Source organism: Tamandua tetradactyla, chromosome 4, assembly GCF_023851605.1.
Source record: "Tamandua tetradactyla isolate mTamTet1 chromosome 4, mTamTet1.pri, whole genome shotgun sequence".
Taxonomy (NCBI): Eukaryota; Metazoa; Chordata; class Mammalia; order Pilosa; family Myrmecophagidae; genus Tamandua; species Tamandua tetradactyla.
This window is the reverse complement of record NC_135330.1, coordinates 34,141,356-34,155,712: the sequence shown is the minus strand read 5'-3', so window position 1 is coordinate 34,155,712 and position 14,357 is coordinate 34,141,356. Positions and strand designations below refer to the sequence as shown.

Here is a 14,357-nt window from a genome sequence, read left to right as displayed (position 1 = left end):
TACTGGGACATAAACTGAGTCTCTATAAATTTAACAAGATTGAAATTATTCAAAGCACTTTCTCTGATCACAGTAGAATAAAGTTGGAAATTAATAATCACCAAAGAACCAGAGCTTTCACAAATATATGGAGACTTAACAACATACTCTTAAATAATCAGTGGGCCAAGGAAGAAATTGCTGGAGAAATCGGTAAATATCTGCAGACGAATGACATTGAGAATACAACATATAAAAACTTATGGGATGCAACAAAGGCAGTGCTGAAATTTAAACTGTCCTAAATGCCTGTATTAAAAAATAAGAACAAGCAGAACTTGAAGATTCAACTGCTTATCTGGAGAATTTAGAGAAATAACAGCAAACTAACCTCAAAGCAAATAAAAGAAGACAAATAAAGACCAAAGCAGAAATAAACAAACTGGAGAACAATAAAACTATGGGAAGAATCAACAAAACTAAAAATTGGTTCTTTAAGAAAATTAATAAAATGGATGGTCCCCTAGCTAGACTAAAGAAAAGAGAGACAACACAAATAAATAAAATCAGAAACAAGAGGGGGGTTGTTACCACAGATCATGAAGAAATTTTAAAAATCATAAGAGATTATTATGAACAACTATATGCCAACAAACTAGATAGCTTATATAAATGGACAAATTCCTAGAAATACATGAACTACCTATACTGACTAAGGAAGAAACAGAAGATCTCAACCATCCAATTACAAGTAGGAAGATCCAACCAGTCATCAAAATCTTCCCACAAGAGTGAAATGAGACAAAGTGTCAATGGCTGAGAGATTCCAAACAGAGTTGAGAGGTTATCCTGGAGGTTATTCTTATGCATTAAGCAGGTATCACCTTGTTATTCAAGATGTAATGGAGAGGCTGGAGGGAACTGCCTGAAAACGTAGAGCTGTGTTCCAGTAGCCATGTTTCTTGAAGGTGATTGAATAATGATATAGCTTTCACAATGTGACTGTGTGATTGTGAAAACCTTGTGTCTGATGCTCCTTTTATCTACCTTGTCAACAGTTGAGTAGAACATGTGGAATAAAAATAAATAATAGGGGGAACAAATGTTAAAATAAATTTAGTTTGAAACTCTAGTGATCAATGAAAGGGAGGGGTAAGGGATATGGTATGTATAATTTTTTTTCTGTTTTCATTTTATTTCTTTTTCTGTTGTCTTTTTTTTTCTTTTTCTGAATTGATGCAAATGTCTAAGAAATGATCATGATGATGATATGCAACTATGTGATGATATTGTGAATTACTGATTATATATATAGAATGGAATGATCATGTTAAGAATGTTTTTGTTCATTTGTTGTCAAACTTTTTTAAAAATAATTAAAAAAAAAAACTGCAGAAAACAAACAAACAAAAAAATCTTCCCACAGAGACAGCCCAGGACCTGATGGCTTCACAGAAGAATTTTATCAACGTTTTCAAAAAGAACTGACACCAATCCTGCTCAAACTCTTCCAAAAAAATGAAGGAAAAAGAATGCCACTTAACTAATTTTATGAAGCTAATATCACTTTAATACCAAAATCAGATAAAGATGATACAAGAAAAGAACACTACAAATCAATTTCCCTAATGAGCCTAGATAAAAAATTCTTAACAAAATACTAGCAAATTGTAATCAACACCACATTAAAATAATTATACATCATGATCAAGTATGATTCATACCAGGAATGTAAGGGTGGTTCAACATAAGAAAATCAATCAAAGTAATACAGCACATTAACATATCAAAAGGGAAAAATCACAGGACCACATCCATTGATGCCAAACAAGCATTCAACAAAATCCAGCATCCTTTCCTGATAAAAACACTTCAAAAGTTAGGCATCAAAGGAAGCTTTCTCAATATCATAATGGGCATATATGAAACATGCATAGCCAGCATCATACTTAATGATGAGAAATTGAAAGCATTCCCCTTGAGATCGGGGAAATGACAAGGATGCCCATTGTCACCACTATTAGTCAACATTGTATTAAAAGTACCAGCTAGGGCAATTAGACAGGAAAAAGAAATAAAAAGGCATCCAAATAGGAAGGGAAGAAGTAAAACTTTCATTATTTACAGATAATATGGTCTTATACTTAGAAAACCCTGAGAAATCTACAGTAAAACTACTTGAGCTAATAAACAAATTCAGCAAAATGGCAGGATATAAGATTAATGCACAAAATTCAGTAATGTTTCTATACACAGTCAATGACCCATCTGAGGTGACAACTACAGAAAAAAATTCCATTCAGAGTAACAACCAGAAGAATTACATATCTAGGAATAAGCCTAACCAGGTATGTTAAAGGACTTATACACAGAAAATTACAAAAAATTGTTAAAAAAAAAAATTAAAAATGACCTAAATAAATGGAAAGATATTCCATACTCATGGATAGGAAAGTTGAATATTATCAAGATGTCAATCCTACCCAAAGTGATCTACAGATTCAATACAATTCAATTCAGTACCAATCAAAATCCCAACAACATACTTTGAAGACTTGAAAAAACTAGTTACCAAATTTATATGGAAGGGAAAGAGACCTTGAACAGCTAAAGATATCCTTAAAAAGAAGAGTAAATTGAGAGGTCTATCACTTCATGACTTTAAAGCTTACAGTGGTCAAAACAGCATGGTACTTGCACAGAGACAGAAGGACTGCCCAGTGGAACACAATCAAGGGCACAAATCAAGAAAGGCTGATGAGTTCAGTGTTTCCTCTCAACTGGGAGGGCACATGGAGAACATGGCAATAGTCTGCTAGCTCTCCCTCCTGGCTTCTTGCTTCCTGGATCTCCCCGGGGGTGTTCTCCTTCTTTATCTCCAAAGGCTGCTAGCTGGTGGACTCCGTGCTTCTCTTGGCCTCATGGCTCTGCTCTGCTCTGTTGTGGCTTTCTCATCCTTATCCAAAAGCGCACTCTCTCTATAATATCTTCTCTTTTACAAGATTCCAGTAAGCTAATCAAGACCCACCTACATAGTGGAGTCATGTTTCCATCTAATCAAGTTTAATACCCACAACTGATAGAGTCACACCTCCGTGGAGATAACCTAATCAAGTTTCCAACCTATAGTGCTGAATAGGGATTAGAAGAAACCATCGCTCCCACAAGATTGATTAGGATTAAACCATGGCTTTTCTAGGGTACATAATCCCTTTCAAACCAGCACAACTACAGATCAATATTCCTTAAGAACATAAAACTAACAAAATCTTCGCAAATGGAGTCAAGCAATATATAAAAAAGGATAAGTCTTCATGTCCTAGTGGGGTTAATTCAGCAATGTAATGTTGGCTTAATGTTCAAAAATCAATGTAATTTATCATATACATAGACTGAAAAGAAAAGCCTCATAATCATCTTGATGGATAGAGGGAAAAAACTGACAAAATTCACATCCGTCCATCTATAAAGTTCTCTCAAACTAAGAACAAAAAGAAATTTCCTCAGCCTGATAAAGGGCATCTAAAGAAGAGTTAACGTAATTAATGACAGAAGACTATTTTTCCCCTATTGTTGGGAATAAGGTAAGAATTTCTATTATTATAATTTCTGTCCTTATTATACAAGAGACTCTAGCCTGTGCAAAAAGGGAAGAAAAAATGGTATATAGATTGAAAAAGTAAAACCGTCTTTACTCTGAGATGGCCTGATGGCCTATACAGAAAATTGTAAAGACTCTACAAAATACCTACTGGAATTATTTGAATTAGAGAATTGAGTTTACCAAGGGCTTGATTCAGAGCCACAGAATATAAGGTCAATAAACAAAGAAGCAAAAAATGTTGATTTTCTACATACTAGTAATGATCGATTTGAAAATACAATTTATAATAGCATCAAAATTCATACGCATTTGTTAAATCCGATCTCTCTTTTATAACTCCTCTGCCAAAGCATCTTTGAAAAAGAAAGGCTTTATCTAATTTCAAGATTTATTATAAAACCACAGTAATCAAGACAGTGTGGTAATGGCATGGGATGCACATGTAAATCAAAGCCAAAAAACAGTCCAGAAATATACCCACACATGCATGAGGTCAAGATTTGATTTGATTGAGATGCCAATAAGGGAAACCAAATAGTACAATGAAACAAAATATAGTCATTCTCAACTAATAGTGCCAGAATAACTGGCCATCCATATGCAGATAACTTTGATCTATACTTGATACCATATATAAAATTAACTTGACAGGGAAAATAAGCCTAAATATAAGAAATAAAACATACAGGGGAAATTTTTATGAAGTTGTGTTAAGCAATAATTTACTAAATATACAATAAACAAGAAACATAAAAGAAAAATATAAATAAATTATATTTCAACAAAATTGAAAACTTTTTGGTTTTCAAAAGATAGGGCTGAGGAAATTAAGAGGCAATCCACAGCCCAGGAGAAAATATATGCAAAACATATCTCTGAAAAAGGATTTATATCCAAAATATATAAATAATTCTCCAAATCACTATGAAGACAAGATTCCAATTTTTTTAAACAAGCAAAAGATTTGAATAAATACCTCAAAGAAGATATACACATGGCAGATATGTCCAAGAAAAGATACCCAACATTATTAGTCATTAGAGAAACTTAAAACCACGAGATACTACTATACAACCATTCAAATGGCTAATATTTTAGAAACTGACAATATCAAATGTTAAGATGTGTAACTCCTAGAACTCTCATACATAGCTGATAGAAAAGCAAAATAGTACAGTAACTTTGGAAAACAGTTAGGCAGCTATTTATGAAGTTAAACATGAATTTACTACATGACATAGCAATCCAACTCCTAGATATTTACCCAAGAGAAATAAAGTCTATGCCCACACCAAGTATTCTGTATGAATGTTTAGAGCAGCTTTATTCATAAGCCCCAAAGAGGAAACTACCCAAATGTTACATAATGGGAAATGAATAAAAAATTGTGCGGATCAATACAATAGAATATTACTTAAGAAAAAAGAACCAACTACTGATACACACAACAACATGGATAAATCTCAAAAGACTAGATGCTGTTTGGTTCCATTTATATGAAGCTATTGGAAGGTCAAAATCATAGGTATAGAGGGGGTCAAGGGTTGTTCAGTGGTAGAATTCTTGCCTGCCATGTGGGAGACCCGGGTTCAATTTCCCACCCGCACACTTCCCAAAAACAAAACAAGCGAACAAACAAAAATTCAACACATGGTGCTGCAATAACAGGATACTCACATGGAAAAAGAATGAAATGTGCCCCTACCACCACCACCATTCATTGTACCCCCCCAAAAATAATAAAATTAGGTATAGAAAACAGGTCAGAGGTTATACATGGCTGCTGTGTGGGAGGAGGAGTTAACTACAAAATGGCATAAAGGAACTTTTGGGTATGATGGAAATGTTCCATTTCTTGATTTTGTTGGGGATTGCATTAATAAATATACATTTGACATAACTCAAACTGTAACCTTAAAATGAGCAAATTTTACTATATGTAAGTTATGTTAACAAACCTTTTTTTTTAAGTTCTAGAAATATGATGTTTTTCTGTCTTAAACTAAAATTTTTAAGTTATTTGCTAACTTAACCTGGTCTTTGTGGGTTAGACCCTAGCAGTTTTATTCAAAGTCTGTCAGCATTGTTTCTCGGAAAAACACATGCATTTTGGCACCCAGGGCCTGCCATTAAGGTCAAGATATTCATGAGGTAGTTGCAAAAATGCTTCTAGAACTTTGGTGAGAAGCTGGAACTAGAGACAAATTTGGAAGCTATCTGTAGAAAATTATTGAAACCACAGAGTTGATTTCTTTTTTCTCACTGTCACCTCTCATTTTTTTCTGATTCACAGAACCACTGGAAAAGTTTAGTCAGACATGAAAGTTAACAACTTCCATGTTTAAAAAGGCCAGCTTTTCTATGAGCTCTAAGTGACAAGCATTTCTAACTGAAAACACATTTGCCTATATTTATTTCTCCAAATTCAGATAACTTACCTGGTTTAATTTTTCAGTGTGATTCAGTCTTGAAGTCTCTACTACCTTCGATTTAGAGATCTTTTCCAGGCTCAATATTTGCTTGGGTGGTTCTGTGTGCGAAGAGCGTTCTGAAAAGTGTGCTTTTGCTACCGGGGAGCCTGTGGAGTATGACCCTTGCTTCATTCTGAACGGATGGGCAAAATGTTTACCTTTTGCAATTTAAGAACAGAGAAAACATCACTAGGAATCTATAGATTGTTTTCTGCTGGCACTATATAGAGGCTACTGTGAGCTACCTGCCCTCAACTTAGAACTTAAAACTAAGGAAAGTAAGCTTGCATTCTCATATTAAGGCAATAAAATGTAATTATGAGTTGTCTATAGAAGAAAACTCCACTGAAAGTCACCTGCAGATGGAGTCAATAGGTAAAAACAGTTGTATCTTGTTTAGGAGACCAAAAAAATCTCTTAAGTAAGGAGGCAGCTTAGAACTGGATAATCACTCAGTACCACATGGAGGGAATAAAAGAGCTACAAAACAAAGAATATTATTATCAAGTATAAATGTTGTTGCCCAAGACTTACAGGGAAGGGGAATACTACTGGCGAGGTGTACTCTGTCGTAAAACATGAAAGGTCTATTAGTGGACCTCTCTAATAGATCTCTCTTTCACACACACCCTCCCCAAAAGACAACTCCTTCCAGGATATCCTGATGACAGTATTCAATAAACTGGCAAAATGCCTTATGCAACTCAACCTCTTGGAAGCTTGATAGCATGAGTGTCCCAAAGTTTGAGCATCTCAAGAGTACTAATAAGGTTTAGTTAGGGCTAGACTATGAACACTCAGTGGACCCAGAGCCTTCCCTGATCAGAGTGTGTGAATCCTTCCTTTACAAACTGTATCACTCACCATAGTTTAAATACTGGTTTGTAAACTCTTGACACATTCTCATGGTTCGCCTTTATTAATCTAAATTTGGATTCTGTATATAAAAGAAAACCCCTGAATAGGCATTACAATTCTTCCAAACAGGTTCCCTCTTTGTTCAAAATATAGAGGGTCTGGAGAGACTTTACAAATGACCACATGTGCCCTCTCAGTCTTTTAAGAGAGGCAGCAATTAGGTAGAAAAGCATTGGATGAGCAGTCATAATAGCTGGGTGTTAGGACTTCGGAAATGTTAATCACTTTCCTGAGGTTTGGTTTTCTTATTTGTAAAATGGGATTACTCATCTAGCCTGTCTATGGTATGGTAATGAGAACCTAAGGAAAATGCCTTACAAATAAAGGGGCTAGTCTATGCAAATTACTGAAGCATCTCCTAGGATATCTCCAATGATATTACAAAGAAGAGATGGGCTAATGCCACTAACCGGTATTACTTTCTCTCTGAAACTTTTCATTTTCCAAGTATGTCTTCTTTACAAGAATATATATAACTAATGTGCATTTGCAATCATCTAGATAGAGTTAATTTTGTGCTTCTATAATAGTTAAGTCATTTGTTGTAGGCTTATAAACACCAGGCACCAGGCCAGGCACTTTGCAGACCACATATCATTTCATCCTCAGCACAATCCCAAATGGCAAGTATTACTATTCCTAGTTCAGAGATGAGGAAACTAAAGCTCAGGCACACTAACTTGCCTGAGGTCACTCAGCTAGCAAGTGGTAAAGGCCTGGTTCAACTTCAGTGTGGCTCCAAACTCTTGGTGCTTAGCCATTACATATGCCTCTGCATGGGCCGCAGAAGAAAACAGCACTGCTATGAAATTCAGTGATCCACAGTACAGTTACTAACGCTAGCATGCTTACCTGCTGGCCATCCTCGCTGCTTTTCTTCCGATATGCTCTTCTTTAGCTTCAACAAAGAACCTGCTCTGGTTTGCTCTACAGAAATGACATCTGAAGCTGCATTCAGCACTTCAAACATAGAGAGGAATCCATATTGCACATACTGGAACGATCGTCCAAATCGCTTGGCAAAAGCCTTTTCAAAATCAGAAAGGAGAACAGGAGATAACGCCAAGAGGTCTCTCAACTCACTCTTCACAAAAGCTGGAAGAATAGGGGGCACCCTTCCTCTGTACGGTACTGGGCGCCTACAGGCGGGCCCAGAGCAAACACTGCCCCGTCCCTTCTGCATGGAGTTTCGAACCTTATGGCTGCTCTTCTGTTTTGCAACTAAACTTGCTATTCCTTTGGTGGATTCGTCAGGAATGGCTAAATAGATGGTAAAAAAAAAGAAATCATATTTAGGTGGCAGGCTTCTTTATCTTTTGTATCTGTGCAATACAGACAACTTTTAATTCTCCAAGGTTTGTTTATCTAGGTAGCACAATAAATATGAACCCTTGGTTCCTCCATTCCTTGCATTTGGACCGTGGCTTGTTGGCTTCTCCAGCAGCAGATAAAAAGAGAAAGGTAAAACTCAATGTATCATCACTACTGCTGACTGACTCCTGAAGGGTTTGAAACTCAGGATGAACAACAAATTTCCCTCCAGGGTTTTCTTAAGCTTTGTAGAATTTAAAACACGATTTTATAATTAAAAAGTCCCACTGTTCTATTTTCCCCTGAGGTAAGGTGCCATAACCTGAAGTCTTATACAAAATGTAGTTTTTGTGAATGCACGTTTTTCTGGAATGCTTTCTTCATTTTACCAAGGTTCTAACTAGGCTGGGAACCTCAAAGGCTATGTGTGACCCTCCCCCCCAATTTAAAATCCACTGCCCAGGACACAGGATAATTGCAAAGCTAGAATAATTCTTTACTAAGTGATTATTTTTCTCACAAGGTTTATAGACCTTCAAAATCTTACACCTACCTTTCAGGATAACAGTACCATTCCCACAGGGGCAGACACTAACAACATCAGGCATGTCCAGCACCAACTCCATGGTGGACCGGTACCCGAGCATTCTTAATGGCAGATGGTTACCAACCATTAAAACATACTCCTTTTCCAACTGCTGCGGGGTCAAACCATCTTTGGTGGAAATGAGAAGTGACCTTATTTCTTTCCTCAGGCATTCCTGTACCCGTTCTTGTTCAGACATTGCACCCTACCAATTTAAGACGGAAACATCATCATTCATGAGTTAAAGCTGGGAAACCCAAGATGAAAAAAAAAATGTGAGATGACTGATAGTGGAATACAAACAACCGAGGTGTGAGTTTTAAAGGTGATTAAGGGAGAAACAATCCTGTGAGGGTACTTGGGGTCTGCCTACTGCACACCCCCCCACCCCTGCCCGTTCCAACACACAGTTCAAATCTCAACCTGTTTTGTTTTGATGTCACTGGCTAGTGTGTGAGAACTCTGAGTTCCAGTCTCGGTTTATTAGTTTGCTGAAGCCTTAACTTTGGTTTGTTTGGGGTCTGATCCTTTTCTGCAAACTCCGTTTCAGAATCTCTGTCTACTCTTCGGGAACCAAGAAGGGAAAACCAGGCAAAGACAAAACTGCCTTCGCAATGCTAAGGAAGGAGAGGGCTCCCTGTAACGACGCCCCTACCTGCAATACCTCACCATCCCAAACCCACAGGAAGGCTCCCGCTTCCCCTTATCTGGGGTCAGCGGTCTCGTCTACACCCGCGCCTCCCCACTTTCCCGGCGAGGCTCTTTCCTGCCCCAGCCTGCAACGTATCTCCGCCCCAGGCTGGAGTGGGGCCCCGGGAGCTCCCGCGATCTGGGGTGAAAAAGGAAGCAGGAGAGGGGCAGGTCAGCACTGCCCGGCTGACCCCCTCACCCGTCTCGTCCTCCCGCGCCGGCGAGGCGGTTGAGGCGGGAGAAGAATCACCGGCGCCCTCCCAGCAGCAGGCAAACAGCAGCTGCGGAGGAGACCCCGCGCGCCTGCGCACTGGTGCCCCCAGGCCCGCGGCTCGGGCGCGAGGCGCTGGGTTCTGTCCTGAGAGCGCGCGGCGGGTGGGACGGTTGGGCCAGACGGGCCTCAGCAGGTCCAGTCTGGGGTCAGCCTAGCCGCGGAGGCGAATGGCCGAGTCCTATTCCGGGCTCCCAGGCGGCGTGGGCCGCTTTCCGGGGTCGCCCGCGCCGACCTCTCTCGACGTGGTTCGAAGACGCGAGGCTGGGCCGCGGCGCCAGGACTCCGGCATCCACCTTCCGGCCGGAGGAAGCCCAGACCGCGTGGGTCTTAACCTGGCCGTGCATCAGAATCACCTGTGGAGCTGAAGGGGGCGATGCCCAACTCTGGTCAGCAGAAATTCTGACACAGGAGGTTTATGTTACTTTGGGGAAATTTACAGGCAATTCTGATACTAGGTTGCGAACCACTGCAAAGCTAGTGGAAAAGAAAGGCAAGTTGGCTCCCGGAAGAGAGAAACAGGTAGGGCGAGGAGGATTTCTTGAATTAGTAGAGACATTACAGGTGAAGCTAGAGTTAAAAGAGTTGGGGGAAAGGGAGGGGCTAAAGAAGTGGATGCATTTGGGGTAAATAATTTGAGGATAAGTTTAGATGTTTTGTTGAGAAGGTGAATCAGCCAGATTTATAATAAGGTCCTTGAAAATCAGAAAGCTGTAGTTTGAGAGATGGAAGATAAAGAACAGAAAGGACCATGAATGAGCCAGAAATACTGAGGAATCGCTAAAAGACAGAAATAATATGGGTTGATCGCAAAATGGATGAGGCTGAACAGCAAACTAACAAAAAGGGAACTTATGAGACATAGAGAATGGATCCCAACATTCCAATTTTCGAATGACAGAAGTTATAGAAAGAAACAACAAAGAATATTGGTCAGGGACTAAAAAGAAGACAATGTCCCAGAGTTGAAGAATAACACAGTCTTTAGGTTGAAAGGATCCACTGAGTCTTCAGAAGAATTAATGAAAAAAAGGTCCAGTCCCAAACAAAGCCTAGGAGAAAGGGAATCAAGAGATTTTTACATGGAGAGAAATAGATTAGTATTGAATTTATCAATGGAGCAACATCTTCAAAGCGGAACCTGAATCCTTTACCTAAATTCAGTATGCAAATGGGGGGGGATAAAGATATTTTCAGTTATGCAAGGATTCAGAAAGTTTATCATCTAGCTGAATGACTACTGCAAAATGAACAATAAACCAAAAAGTTTATCACAGATTCTTACCCTTAATTATCTGAGATAATAATAGGTAACAGTTAATGAGCACCTACTATGTGTTCTTTACATAGCCTATCTAATTTTCTTCCCACTAATTCTAAGAAAGGTATAATTATGGTTCTGTTTTTAAAGTGAAGAAGCGATTATATAAACATGAATGACCAAGGACATAAGAAAGAATAAAAACAAATTTTTTCCTAAAAAGTTATTGATGCATAATTTTTAAAAAAGATATTTTGGAGCTGAATCCCAGTCAATAGCTGCAAAGAGGTGTCAATGACTGTTTGAGACTGCTTTAGTAAGGACACCCCTGTTAGAAGAGTAGCTACAGTTAGTCACCACAGGATTGGATTTACAAAAACACACTGTAATTCTCCAAGACCCATTTTTTTTTTTGTAGTGACCAACCTAGGAAATGAAGGGAAATGGGGAAATGGAATGGGAAAAGCATCTTTCACCCTTTTTTTTTTTTTTTTTTGAGGGGGTTGCATGGTCCAGGGATCAAACCCAGGTCTCGTGCATGGAAGGCAAGCATTCTACCACTGAACCATTCAACTCTGTAATTCTCTGGAGATAGGGAATGCATTCAGTGTACTATTTTGGTACTCCACTTGGTTCTTCCTATTAGACTAGCCCTGTCTCCATGAGTGAGAATGCCAATGTGGGAATTATTTCAGTTGCTGAGATTATCTATTCCAACTATATTCACTTGGCAGCTGGGAACATAACCATAGGCCAAACTTACCATTCCACTAGCCTGGCCTCAAGATGAACATGGGCCAGAGTTCAGTTCGTTTATCCCTAACTCCCATAGGCTCATGATGTTGATGGCAAACCGTGACCTTTAGGGTCCCCAGGAATTAGTGTTAGCTCGGAGTTGGTGATAGTCACTGAAAAGTTTGGATTTTTCTTTCTCTCGAATGCATGTATCTATAAGGAATCTCAAGGCCTTTGGGGAAAAGCTGAGGGGAGGGCTTGCTGTCCTTAGGTTTAGCGTTTCAGCGGCATCCTTCTTCATGGGTACTTGGCCAGTGCTCAAGAAGTCCTGGGATCTGATTTAGTTCTGGGATTCAGGACCGTCTCTCTCACCCATGAGAAGTCTCTGTTCCCCAGACTTAGAGTTGTGTCTTGTTGGTGTGTTGGTTTTTGTTGTTACACAAATCAAAAAGACTTAGTGGTTTGCCTACTGAGTTCATTCCTTGGGATCTTGTAGTTAATTAACCACAACCAGGGAGCTCTGTGGGTCAGGCCAATTTGTTTTCCACCCTGCTGCTTATTATGGCCAAAGCCCACTTTTCTTCTGGTAATTAACTGCCTCCACCTGGTTTCCTCCTGTCCCTGCTTGTGTCTGGGAGTGTATTTTGATTGCAGCTGATCCTACCAGAATTCCTGTCTTAGAAAACTCGTAAAAAAAAAAAAGAGCTTTGGTTTTTTTTTAAAGCATCTGGAACTTCCTTTATTAATATGCCTTATGACAAGGTTGAGGGGAGAATATTTTGAAGAACATAGTGTGGAGTGGGGTGATTTAGAGGCACACAATAGAGCCAGTGCAGCATTTCTGCCCCCTGCAGTTCTTTACATTAGATCCAGTTTGGGGACATTTGGTGGCCATTGTTCAATCCCATTTCCTAAAGCAATCACTCTAAGCCTTTGCCATCCTTCTTACAATTCCTGTCCCAACCCCAAAAAAGCGACTTTGCTCACTCCAGACTGCTGGAGAGAATGGAGACTCTCCTACATCAACCCCTCAACTGGCTAGCCTGGCCTCTAAATTAGCCACCCTCACATCTTTACTTCTGGTCTCAGGATGAGAGGGATGTCCGTCCTACTATTGATTCTATGCCCCCAACGTCTCTATGGCTGTGATCTTGCCCTTTTCTTATTCTTACATTATATTCAACATCTCTTCACAGATTCCTTTTCTGTAACAAAATTATGCTTTGATCCCTTTTGTCTTACATACGCACACCCAGAAAATTAGAAGGGGCATTTCTCTTGACTTTATATATAGCTGTTAATTTTTCTTCATGGTCAAATGTGCTAAACAGTTTATACTCATTTCCTCCACTTTTTCATCCACCATTCACTACTCAATCCAAAGCAATCAGCCTGCTACACTGGACACCTCTCAAATTAATTTCACTCAAATCACCAATGGCCTTCTAACTTACAGGTCAGACTTTTCAATCCATTTATCTTACACAATCTCTGCTGTTTACTCTCGGTGTCTCCCTACTTTCTGAAAATCTCTCTTCATTGAGTTTTTACTATTATCCCATTAAATGTCCACATATCCCTAGGGACTTTCCTTGTCCCTTCTCCTTTTTATTCCTCCCCCTCTTCCTGGGTGACCTCTTTGACTCGCATGATTTCAGCTTTGGCTGATGTTCTCCAAAAGGTGTGTAATTCATTAAAGCAACAAATATCTTTTGAGCTCCGCATATGTGTCAGGCACTGTACTCAAAGATGGGGCTGCAACAGGGAACAAAACAAAGCTTCTCTCCCATGGAGCTTCCCAAGGAAAGCAGTAAACAAATGTATAACATATAATGTCAAATAATAAGTGCTCTGAAAAGGAATGTTTTAAATGGATAGTTAGAAAAGATTTTTATTTTACCTTCATGATAGGGGTTCTCAAAATGTAGTCCCTGACCATCAGCAGCACCTGGGAACTTGTTAGAAATGCAGATTCTCAGGCCTCACACCAGACCTACAGAAACAGCAATTGAGGTGGAGCGCCACAATTTGTTTTAATAAGCATTGGGATGGTTCTCATGCATGCTAAAATTGGAGAAGCCCTGTTCTAAGCAGTTTCCAATGCTTGTGCTACAAATAGGTTGCAGTTGTGCTGTCTGACATTGACTTTGTCGTCCATGGTGGCATTTTGAGGTGGGGGTGATGGTGGTGCCTGGAGCCTACAGCCTAAAGCAGCCTCCATATAGGCTCTTCAGAAGAAAACCTAGTGTCAACACTCGATCTCTGCAAGAAGCTGAGCACTGCCCAGGATCTGCTTCTCCCTTAAGGGCCACCCCTCCCAATAGCAGGTGAAGCTGGTGTTCACCAACTGGGTTACACAAAGGAAGACAAATGGGGGATGGAGCAGAAGGTAGGGGAGGGGAGACCAGACGGGGCTTCTGCCCGGCATGCCTCTGGGCTGTGGCTGTCTCTGCAGTAAACATATCAGATACTTGTGTGTAGGAGCATGTGTACTTTTAGTAGCATCCACTGACCCTCCAATACTCTTGTTA

At 39.5% G+C, this 14,357-nt stretch overlaps 1 protein-coding gene across 5 annotated transcripts in view; it reads right to left on the bottom strand.

Moving 5' to 3' along the window:
• The window catches only part of TDRD5 (tudor domain containing 5), a 100,883-nt gene extending 91,025 nt beyond the window's left edge, over positions 1 to 9,858 (bottom strand). For all 5 annotated transcript variants that reach the window (XM_077157131.1, XM_077157130.1, XM_077157132.1 and 2 more), the window contains exons 1-4: positions 9,759 to 9,858; positions 8,837 to 9,074; positions 7,825 to 8,232; positions 6,022 to 6,212 (exon numbers count right to left, since the gene is read on the bottom strand). In XM_077157131.1, the coding sequence (XP_077013246.1) occupies positions 6,022 to 6,212; positions 7,825 to 8,232; positions 8,837 to 9,068 (831 nt within the window). In that variant the 5' untranslated portion in view covers positions 9,069 to 9,074; positions 9,759 to 9,858. The remainder of the gene's footprint in view (positions 1 to 6,021; positions 6,213 to 7,824; positions 8,233 to 8,836; positions 9,075 to 9,758) is intronic.
• Positions 9,859 to 14,357: the final 4,499 nt, after the last annotated feature.